Raw genomic sequence first — 12500 nt, forward strand, 5'->3', positions numbered from 1 at the left:
GGTGGTGCACAGCTGGGTGTCACAGCAGGAATATGTTGCTTTAACACGCATCATCTTCATCCCTCCTCCCGTGCAGACATGCGTTATTCTACAGCTGCCTGCTCATGTGTGTGTCGGTGTTTTCCTGCCCTTTCCGTGCCTCCCGCGAGTCCAGTGTGAGAACCTCAAGCACACGTAAGAGGCTTTCCACAAATCCCGTGCGTCGTGCGCAAACACCTCGCAAAACCACATTATGCTGTGACAAGCTTTCTTTGGATTGTGAGGTGGAACAAACACGCGCGTCCAGCTCGGACATGCAGAAGGAGGCATCCTCTGCACTCAGTGTGTCATTAAAGGCCTGTGTGTGTTAGGTCAGGTCTGTATCCGCCTGTTGTTGCGTGCATGCGCCAGGGCGGAGGAGTGAAAACACCCTCTGGTAGGAGCTGAGCTGGAGGTGTGGTGGACGTTGCAACACAGCAGTATATAGACTCGCAGTCTGATCGGCTGCAGCTGGGTCCACGCCAGCTCAGATTAGGAGATCTGGGCTCCTTGGCTGCAGGGCTTTCTGATGAATTCAGTGGAAAAAGATACAAAACCTGTAGTTTTTGCTTTCAGTCCTTAAAACAAGGATAAAGTGAGTGGACTCTGGTGCTACAGGGGACTTGATGTGTCCACAAACAGGGATTTAAGTCCTTTATCAAGCAAACACTGTGGTATGTTTTGTGGTTCCTGCTTCTCTACAGTGGTGGACAGCAATTAATTACATTTACTCATCTGCTGTACTTAAATACACTTTGTAGGTACTTTTACTACTTAAATATTACATTTCCTTCTACTTCTACTCCCCCACATCTCAGAGTATTGTACTCTTTACTCCACTACCACTTTGATCATCTTGAAGATTCAGAATAATAACTTAAAATATAATCAACAAATCATTCATCATGTATTATTATAGGGAAAGAAAAAAAACTTTATTGATCTCTTGGTGAAATTCACAAACTACCCATCAGTATTTCTATATTTAAAACAATGATGTAAATCTGACTGCATTACCACAATGACCAATATTATCCACTAATCTATAAAATGTCAGAAAACAGTGAAAAATGTCTCTTATATATGTGCAAAACTCAAATATATGAGAAGTTCATCGTCATGTGCGACAAACAAAGCATCTATTCCTCACATTTGAGAAGCAGCATGTTTGGTCGTTCTGTATATTTAATGCATTAATCGATTGCAGCTCTAGAATAAAACCTTCTGAATGTATCTGTTAAACCAAACAGAGAAATATATTAAATATGTTTCACCAACTGTAGAGCTGCAACAGTTAGTCCATCGACACAACGAGCATCGCCAACTATTTGGATAATTGTTCATTTTTCAAGCAAAAATGTCAGAAAATGTTGTTTTCAGCTTCTCAAATCTGTTTTATATCATATTAAAGTGACAAAACAAGACATTTAAAGAGTTTGATGAACTGGGATGGACATTTTCCAGATTGTTTAAAACAAAATAAATAAAAATAAAATATATATGTGTACAGAAAATTGTATTAAAATGTCCTTAAAATAACTATTATTAAAAACAATATTCACTGCAAACCTGCAGGTTAATTGTGCAGTTTATCAGTTGTTCTGCACCGTTATTGTTATGCATTGAATATAATATGACATCTCTATAAAACACATAATCAGGGTTGTCAGTAACTAAATGATAGAAAAAGGTCCCTTCAGGAGAAGATCGGGACCCGCTGTTAATCTGCAGATTAAATCATGAAAATAATGGTTATTTGCAGCCGTATTGTGAAACGCGCTGGAGCCTCATCTGTGGCGGGATGTGTGCCAACATGTTGGGATGTTTCGCTCCAGCAGCAGCAGGTTCATTAAATCGCTGTTCGCAGGATTTAATAATTCAAGGGCAAATGCCAAACGCTGGAAGCTGTTGTGGCATTTCTGCTCGCAGGCCTACTCAAGAAGTCACCTCGGGTTTTATATGATCGAGAGAGGAGTGTGTGTGTGAAGGCAGGCCAACCATGTGGGGGTGATCAGGACGTGCAGTGCGAACACGTATGGAAGCACTTTGAATGTTTGATTGTCGTAAAGCGAGATATTATCTGTGCTGGTGAACCTCAAACACACGACCTCCGGTCGGATCGTTCTTTGTACTGTTTGCTTTGGATTTGAGTTTCCAAGTAGAGCTTCCCTTTTTCTTCTTCTGTGGTAATCTTTGGTTTGCTCAGCGGGGTCGTTGACCTTTGTCACCACACTGACACTTTCTGCTGGAGTTTGTTCTGTAACGTGACCTGCAGCTCTGCGGGCTCAGAGTCCACCGGTCAACGAGGAGGAGGAGGAGGAGAAGGAGGACTTCTCCTTCTCCTTCTTCTTCTCCTTCTCCTTCTTCTCCTTCTTCTCCTTCTTCTTCTCCTTCTCCTTCTTCTTCTCCTTCTTCTTCTCCTTCTCCTTCTTCTTCTTCTTCTCCTTCTTCTTCTTCTTCTTCTCCTTCCTTCTTCTCCTTCTCCTTCTTCTCCTTCTCCTTCTTCTCCTTCTTCCCTTCTTCCTCCTTCTTCTCCTTCTTCCTTCTTCTCCTTCTCTTCTCTCTTCCTTCTTCTCCTTCTTCTCCTCTTCTCCTTCTTCTTCTCTCTACTTCTTCTTCTCCTTCTTCTCCTTCTTCTTCTTCTCCTTCTTCTTCTTCTCCTTCTTCTTCTCCTTCTTCTCCTTCTTCTCCTTCTTCTTCTTCTTCTCCTTCTTCTCCTTCTTCTCCTTCTTCTTCTTCTCCTTCTTCTCCTTCTCCTGTCTTCTTCTTCTCCTACTTCGTCTCCTTCTTCCTCCTTCTTCTCCTTCTTCTCTTCTTCTTCTCCTTCTCTCTTCTCCTTCTTCTCCTTCCCCTTCTTCTCCTTCTTCCTTCTTCTTCTCTGCTTCTTCTCTTCTTCTCTTCTTCTCCTTCTTCTCTTCTTCTTCTTCTTCTCCTTCTTCTTCTTCTTCTTCTTCTTCCTTCTTCTTCTCCTTCTTCTTCTCCTTCTTCTCTTCTTCTCCTTCTTCTTCTTCCTTCTTCTCCTTCTCTTCTCTCCTTCTTCTCCTTCTTCGTTCTCTTCCTTCTTCTTCTTCTTCTTCCTTCTTCTCCTTCTTCTCCTTCTTCTTCTTCTTCGTCTCTCTTCTTCTCCTTCTTCTCCTTCTTCTCCTTCTTCTTCTTCTTCTTCTCTTCTTCTTCTTCTCCTTCTTCTTCGTCTTCTTCTCCTTCTTCTTCTTCTTCTCTTCTTCTTCTCCGTCTCTTTCTTCTTCTACGTCTCCGGTCTGCTTCGACGGGGCTCCCTTCGGGCCGGACGCTCGTCTGCTCCTCGGGTCTGCCTTCTGCTCCGGCGGCTCCTGCGGCCGATGCGCGGACTGTCCTTCGGAGCCTTCTGAGTCGCAGGCGGCGATTCCGCTACGGCGGCTGCGGGTTCCTTTTTCTTTTCTTTCTTCTCCTTCTTCCCTTCCTTCCTTCTTCTTCCCTTCTTCTTCTCCTTCTCCTTTATTCTCCATTTCTCCTATTCTCCTTCTTCTTCTTCTTCTTCTACTTCTTCTCCTCCTCCTTCTCTTCTCCTCCTTCTCCTTCTTCTTTCTTTATTTCCCTCCTCTGTCCTCCGCTCTTATTTCTTGTTTCTCACGTTCTTTCGTTCCCTTTTTTTCCATCCATTACTTTCCTTCAGTATGTCCTCCCCGTTCATTAGCAGCATTTGATTCACTAATGACATCATCTGTGAAACACTGTGTGTGTGTGTGTGTGTGTGTGTGTGTGTGTGTGTGTGTGTGTGTGTGTGTGTGTTTATTAGCAGTAATCAGCACATCTGCTGTACACATCTGCCCACTGACACACATCCAGATACAGCTTACTGTAAAAGTCAACGCTAGGTTTTGTATCTGTTACATTTTACAGAAACTGCTCAGACTTGTTTCTGACTAACCCGGCAACCATTTTTTTGATTCGACACGTACCCGTATAAACATTTCACAAGATAATTGCGTTGAATGTGCCGTTAATAATCGTGTCTGTAATGTTCCATTACTGTAACACAAAACTCCACGTTGAATGTATTCAACCTTTTTAGTACCTGAACGCATCATCCCTTAAGCTTCGATTCAATGCTGTAAACATTTCTTTATTCCTTTAAAGTGTGATAAACAGAATACACTTAAAGTACTCGTATCTAAGCGTATATTTGTTTATCTACTTATAATATCTTAGAGTGATGAAGTGTCACGGAGGAGATGTTTACAGTAACACATGTAAATACTGTCGGGGACGTATCTTATAGTTAAGTGCAGTGAAAGTAAAAGAATTCTGAATTTGACCTCCAAACATCCAGTTTAACTTCACAGTGAGGGAACGTTTTAGTCTCTAAATGGAAATATTTGAATTTAAATTGAAGTTCTGCAGGTTTTATGCGTTTGTGTCGTATGAATCCGAAGTGGGCAGTAAAACCTTCCTCACACACGTTACTTCAGCATCTATAGCTCGAGCTGTACGTCTGTAAACAGCTCATGGAGCTCAGCAGGACTTCAGCTTTGTCTTTTAATTCGACTCGAAGGAGTCAGCAGACGTGTTCATCTTCCAGACGAGCTTCATATTTAATTCAGCGGGCCGAGCCTCGAAGTGCCTTCTGTTATTTTTGTCTCATTATCCTCCAAGTACCATTTTTTTTTGCTGCTCTAAATATTTAGTCATGCTGATACTTGCAGATTACCGAGGGATATAAAATACACGATTTCAGAAAGAGAGACTTAACTATGAATAGAAATCAAAACCTCTGCGCTTTTCAGCACAGCTGGTTTGAGTGGCTCCAAAGAAATGTAGATTATAGTGGAAGGAATGTTTTAATTGTGATTATTGATGATGATTCTGTGAAGCTATGAGAGTAAATAATTACATGTAAACATCAAATACTTCTGTTCAATGTCATTTTCTGTCAGCAGAATTCTCTGCAGAAATCTCCTCCTTTCCAAAACAAACAGACCCGCTGATTAAAACATAAAAACACTGAATAAAGCAGATTCATGTTAAAAATCAGTGTTTCTCAGGTGCAGTTTGGCAGACATGATGGAGAGGCTACGAGCCGAGCTGCCGTTAACGTTAGCTCAGCTTGATCCTCTGAGAATTTAAGATCCAGACTTCCGAGGACTAAAATCCTTCATCCTTCAAATATAGAGTTAAAAAGCACCAAGATGTAAAAAGTGTCTTAAAACTGGATAAACAGACAGTTTGTGAAGCTTCTGGCTACAAACACAACGATGACGCTGTTCAAAGGGGAGACGACGCCATGACAGGAGAGAGAGGAAACGTTACCTTCAGGAACATTACACATGTCTCTGTATCACTACATATACAACACAGGACTGATGACACCATGACAGGAGAGAGAGGAAACGTTACCTTCAGGAACATTACACATTTCTCTGTCTCACTACATATACAACACAGGACTGATGACACCATGACAGGAGAGAGAGGAAACGTTACCTTCAGGGACATTACACATTTCTCTGTCTCACTACATATACAACACAGGACTGATGACACCATGACAGGAGAGAGAGGAAATGTTACCTTCATGAACATTACACATGTCTCTGTCTCACTACATATACAACACAGGACTGATGACACCATGACAGGAGAGAGAGGAAACGTTACCTTCAGGGACATTACACATGTCTCTGTCTCACTACATATACAACACAGGACTGATGACACCATGACAGGAGAGAGAGGAAACATTACCTTCAGGAACATTACACGTCTCTGTCTCACTACATATACAACACAGGACTGATGACACCATGACAGGAGAGAGAGGAAACGTTACCTTCAGGAACATTACACATGTCTCTGTCTCACTACATATACAACACAGGACTGATGACACCATGACAGGAGAGAGAGGAAACGTTACCTTCAGGAACATTACACATGTCTCTGTCTCACTACATATACAACACAGGACTGATGACACCATGACAGGAGAGAGAGGAAACGTTACCTTCAGGAACATTACACATTTCTCTGTCTCACTACATATACAACACAGGACTGATGACACCATGACAGGAGAGAGAGGAAACGTTACCTTCAGGAACATTACACATGTCTCTGTCTCACTACATATACAACACAGGACTGATGACACCATGACAGGAGAGAGAGGAAACGTTACCTTCAGGGACATTACACATGTCTCTGTCTCACTACATATACAACACAGGACTGATGACACCATGACAGGAGAGAGAGGAAACGTTACCTTCAGGGACATTACACATGTCTCTGTCTCACTACATATACAACACAGGACTGATGACACCATGACAGGAGAGAGAGGAAACGTTACCTTCAGGAACATTACACATTTCTCTGTCTCACTACATATACAACACAGGACTGATGACACCATGACAGGAGAGAGAGGAAACGTTACCTTCAGGAACATTACACATGTCTCTGTCTCACTACATATACAACACAGGACTGATGACACCATGACAGGAGAGAGAGGAAACGTTACCTTCAGGGACATTACACATGTCTCTGTCTCACTACATATACAACACAGGACTGATGACACCATGACAGGAGAGAGAGGAAACGTTACCTTCAGGAACATTACACATGTCTCTGTCTCACTACATATACAACACAGGACTGATGACACCATGACAGGAGAGAGAGGAAACGTTACCTTCAGGGACATTACACATGTCTCTGTCTCACTACATATACAACACAGGACTGATGACACCATGACAGGAGAGAGAGGAAACGTTACCTTCAGGAACATTACACATTTCTCTGTCTCACTACATATACAACACAGGACTGATGACACCATGACAGGAGAGAGAGGAAACGTTACCTTCAGGAACATTACACATGTCTCTGTCTCACTACATATACAACACAGGACTGATGACACCATGACAGGAGAGAGAGGAAACGTTACCTTCAGGAACATTACACATTTCTCTGTCTCACTACATATACAACACAGGACTGATGACACCATGACAGGAGAGAGAGGAAACGTTACCTTCAGGAACATTACACATGTCTCTGTCTCACTACATATACAACACAGGACTGATGACACCATGACAGGAGAGAGAGGAAACGTTACCTTCAGGAACATTACACATGTCTCTGTCTCACTACATATACAACACAGGACTGATGACACCATGACAGGAGAGAGAGGAAACGTTACCTTCAGGGACATTACACATGTCTCTGTCTGACTACATATACAACACAGGACTGATGACACCAGGACAGGAGAGAGAGGAAACGTTACCTTCAGGAACATTACACATGTCTCTGTCTCACTACATATACAACACAGGACTGATGACACCAGAAATGTCCAAAATGAAATTATAATCTTATTTAGATTCCAACATATGGACGTAAGGTTTTCATTGAATGATTACATGTTGAGACTGAATCCTTATCGCTCCATACAGCTTAGATTGAAGCTGCTATTTCATTATCTCCATACTTGTTTAACGTGTACACAGATGACTTGTGCGGGCAGGAAATTGCTCGTGTTTTTGGTAATTAAACATAATTATCCAACGTTTTGCAGGCAGAAGAGTCACGTAATCAGACTCCACATCGAGTCAATAATTAGATGCAGAGTGGATGGAAAACTGTATTTCTTAATTGTACGTAAGTGGAAAAGGCTCTTGAAGTAAGCAGAGAGGTCAAACATCGTGTTAGAGAAGAATGAAAAGATTCACATGTTGGTGAACTGCATGCAGCGTGCACATAGTCACATAATAATGTCAGGAAGACTTTATAGTTTGTGCCTCATGTATAAATTCATGTGCACACTGAGTGAAGGCAACACGTGATGCATTGGTTGAATCTGTTTATGCAGTTTGATTTTTCTTTTAAGTAAACTTAAAAATCTATAACACACTTTATATGTATAGCACTTTCTAAAACAAGATCAAAACGTGTTTTATTATGTTGCATAAAACAACCAGATTTTAATTAATAATTCTAATTAAAACCTCAAGTGTGAGAACAAGCAGCTGAAAGGTGTGAGTGCATACATATTAATACACTTTGTTTACGTAGCACCTTTCAAAACCACAAGATGCTTCACAGGTGCACATAAATCTCACCTTACGTCAACACTTTATCAAACATCAGAGCAGTTTTCTATGATAACGAGGAGTGTTGAGGACGGAGCTGGAAAACAACGACTTTACTCTGCAGCAGTGAACTGAAGCTATTTACAGAGCGCCGCTAATTACATTAGTTTCCCACACAGCAGCACGGATCAGCTGATGTTACTGTGATGGGACAGAATGTGTTATAATGTGTTGCTATTTGTTTCTCAGTTTGGATATTATAACTGAATCAGAATCAGAAGGTTTATTGTAAGTTATTCACTAACAAGTCCTGGTGTCTGGTGCACACAATAAACTTATTAAAAATAAATAAAAATACAGGCAAATACTGCAGAAGTCAAGACAGATGACATGAATAAATATATTAAAAAATACTATAAAAAGAACATAAATATATAATAGAAAAATGACAATAAATATATAATAAATACTACAACAAGAACATAAATTTAGAATAAATAATATAATATAATATATATATATATATATATATATATATATATATATATAATAAATAGAAACATTACTTTAAAAGATGCTATAAAAAATACTGTAACAAATATATACAATATAACAGTTTTAGAATGAGAGCTGTAGTTTTGTGCAGTAAATAAGAATTAAATAACAGAAGCTTTCTGAGCAGCACTTATGTTACACGACACGAGGGCTGCAACTAACGATTATTTTCATAATCAATTATCAATCAATCTGCAGAATATTTTCTGGATTAATTGATAAAATGTCCAAGGTGATATAAATATATGGTATATGATATAAAACCATATTTGAGGCTGAAAACAGCATTTTATGACATTGTCACATGAAAAATTACGATTAGTTGGCTATTATTTATTAAATGTTTGTTTCTTATTTATTATATTATTAATTTTATTATATTATTATATTATATTATCATTCTATTAATTATATAATATTAGAATATTATTATATTAATTATATAATATTAGAATATTATTATATTAATTATATAATATTAGAATATTATTATATTAATTATATAATATTAGAATATTATTGTCTATTAGCTTGTTTTGCTGCTCTTGAGAAGAATATCTGTCAGTGTAGCTTCTACATGCTACAGACGCTAACGCTGTGCAGACACTGTACATTGTAGCTTCATCCTGTGAAGGTACCACATTAATCTCTCTTCTCTGTGCACTGCAGACGTGTGTGTGTGTGTGTGAACGTTCACGCCGTTCCCCTGGAGAGACTGGAAATGAGGTCACTCTCACCTGAACCTCGCCAGGAGCTTTTTATAAATCCTCCAGCTACACCGACCTTCTACAAAGCAGCACAGAACAAAGCTTCATCCTTCATCTACTTGTCCTCTTCTCTCCTCCCACGTGTCCGTCTCGCGGTCGCGGCTCTTTGATGGCGGCTTCTCTGCTTTTATGTATTCATTGGTGGTTTTTACCTCCCACTAAGCAGCGGTAAAGCTGCTTGCGGGGGAAACCAATTAATTACAGAGGATTTTATAGACTCGGTGTATTCTGATGTGATGAGTGCCCATCCCACTTCTTCTCCGTTCGCACTGACACGGTGACCTGAATAAGAAAGTAGCATTTATATTTTAATCTTTGGGCTCAAGCTTTTTCTTCAGGGTGGTTTCAACATGAGTGCAACAGAGAGCTGCAGGGATGAGTCCTGAACATGTCCGCAAGCCCGTTAGCATTTTAGTATTTAGCACATTTAGCTCCCTCTTCTCCAAGTAAATGTTTTTTTATGGGTGTTTGTTAGATGCCTGAAATAAGGTCTGTAGTTAACACTAGATTAAGAGATTTTAATCCCCCACTGTGAATTTTGAACGACCTCAGCAGTTTCATTTAGTGTGAAAATCTCCTTAACGTGTGTTGACACGGACCTTACTCCAGAGCAGTTAACCACAAACCCATTGACCCTGAGACAAGAGAAGCAGAAGTGCATACATGCTGATGCATTTAAGACATTTAGGGCTCCTTCCTGCAGCCCTGGAGGCATGAACAGTGCCAGCAGCAGAGGGTTGTACAAGGCGTTTAGACTTCTCATTACCTGAATACGTAGAGATGCAGCAGCTGAATCTGGGCTGCAGAGGCTCAGGAGGGAGAGCGATGTGTTCATCTCGGAGTTGGTTTTCAATTCCCAGCTCCTCTCGTCCACATGTCAAAGTGTCCTTGAGCAAGACATTGAACCCTTATGGCCCGGACACCTTGGCACAGTGTGCGTGGGAATGAGAGTGCCATTGTAAAGTGCTTTGTTCGCAGAAAAGCGAGGGCTGCACGTTATATTCTTTGTCCCATCGACATTGCTGTACGTGTAGTCAAGTAAAGGAAATGAACTCAAACACGTCGTGCTACAACTTTTTGTGCTCGATACAAAAGGAAAACTCACTTTCTGTAAATGATCTGCAAGAAAAGTCTGTGAAACTACAAGATGTACTGTTGATTTGATGAAATGTTTTGCTACAATATTTGTGTTTCGAGAATTTTGTCCAGAAGGTCAAATGTATTAAGAACGAACATGCAAAGAATCCCTTGTATGAGGACGTTGCATGTGTTATGCATCTGATTCACAGTGAAGCAACGTCTGTGCTGCTGTGAACATGTAAACATCGTCGTGTCCTCTGCAGGTGACGCAGCCCCCGCGGGTGGAGCAGCAGGGCCAGCTGCTGGGCGGCTTCGATGAGAAGGCCTATCTGGCTGCTAAGCAGCTAAAGCCGGGAGACGACCCATACAGAGACCACGCCTTCAACCTGCAGGAGAGCGACCGGCTGGGCAGCGAGCGAGCCATCAGAGACACCCGACACTACAGGTGAGCAGGGTGCTTTGACCTGCACAAGTAGATTGAGGACTAATCTCGCTTGAGCTGCATGTGGATTTGGAAATATCTGTCTTGGACACCTAAAGGTCGCGTTAGGGTCGAGTAGAGAGATTTTATCGCAAAGTCTGCCGGGTTGACTCTCAAGGTATCGATACCAAGAGGCTCATGTTGAAGAAGTGTAAATGTGTTTCTCGGCCTGGTTTAGAGCCGTGGACGATGACAACACTTCCTCACCACATGTTCAGAGAATATGTTGTAGAAGAAGCGTCTTTGCCGTCTTATTAGAAACGCAGCAGCAGTTGTCTGGTGAGCAGTGTGAATAGAGGGATGGTTGGGCTCCATGTTTGAGGGACTTGGATAAAGAATCCCATCATGGCGCCTTGTAGCTCCAGGTAGAGCTGGAGACTCTTTAACGGTACACCTGTCGAACGGTAACGCAGGTGTCCTAAGGCGAGCCCAGGGAGGACAGAAACCTCCCGTGGAGCAGAAGGGCATAAGCTTGCTTGATCTTGATTTTCAGTATGAATACAGACCGGGGGGGCGGGGCCTCACGATCCTTCTGATGGTTTTAAGCAGGAGGTGTCTGAAAAGTTTGACACGGTTGAATCTTTCGTTTGAACCGTCGCCTCTCTCTCTCTCCACCATTTACAATCTTCTGTTCTATCAATAAAGGCAGAAACAATATCTTAGAATAAAAACACAACACAAGATGTGATGGGATCACACCGGCCGAGACTGCCCCCCCCCCCCCCCTTTCCGGTGCCCTTGCTCAGACGACACTCATGTTTGATTTCATCTGCACACCTGTAGAGTTGTGAGTCTGCATCTTGCACGGTTGTGACGCTACATATAAAAATGACAGACCTGGCAACGTAGTCAAAACTGCTTCTGTGGTAGTTACAGCTGCAGTGTGACCATGATGACACACACACACACACACACACACACACACACACACACACACTCACAACCAGGATGCACTGCAGTCACAAGTTAAACAAACTTAGGCTTCGTACAAACTCGTGTTTGTTGTGCAGCCTTAACTTCTCTTCTTTACCGTGAGGCAAGGAGCAAATGAACAGTTCTGTTTAGTTCAGTTTGTTGCTGGATCAGCGGAGTGTGATGTTTCTTCTTCGTGTCTTCTGACCCGGTCCTAAAGCTCCCGGCAACAGGGTCCGGACTATGTGCAGTTGTTGCCTGGCTACCAGATATTTGCAGCTCCAGTGGAGGCGGCTCTGCGTGACACCGCCACTAATCACAGCCGTGTGTTCAGCGATGTGCCACTTTAACACATGCATGTGGTTTCTCCAGAGAGAAGGAGGTGATGAGTGTGTGATGCATTCTTCTTCCCTGTAGGTGTGCGTCTCTGAAATATGACACGGACCTTCCCTCCACCAGCATCATCATCACGTTCCACAATGAGGCTCGCTCCACTCTCCTACGCACCATCAAGAGGTAAAGAGGTGCAACACGAGCGGCCGTCAGTCAGGAGCGACGCCTTTCACTGTTTCCTGATCTTCTCTCTTTCCCTCCCTC

General features: G+C 41.9%; 1 protein-coding gene across 1 annotated transcript in view; it reads left to right on the forward strand.

Annotated features, from left to right (window-relative positions):
- galnt16 (UDP-N-acetyl-alpha-D-galactosamine:polypeptide N-acetylgalactosaminyltransferase 16) overlaps positions 1-12500 on the forward strand; it is a 37142-nt gene that overhangs the window by 486 nt on the left and 24156 nt on the right. The window contains exons 2-3 of the mRNA XM_029461364.1: positions 10774-10955; positions 12321-12419. Of these exons, the coding sequence (XP_029317224.1) occupies positions 10774-10955; positions 12321-12419 (281 nt within the window). The remainder of the gene's footprint in view (positions 1-10773; positions 10956-12320; positions 12420-12500) is intronic.

Source organism: Cottoperca gobio, chromosome 22 (genome assembly GCF_900634415.1).
Source record: "Cottoperca gobio chromosome 22, fCotGob3.1, whole genome shotgun sequence".
NCBI lineage: Eukaryota > Metazoa > Chordata > Actinopteri > Perciformes > Bovichtidae > Cottoperca > Cottoperca gobio.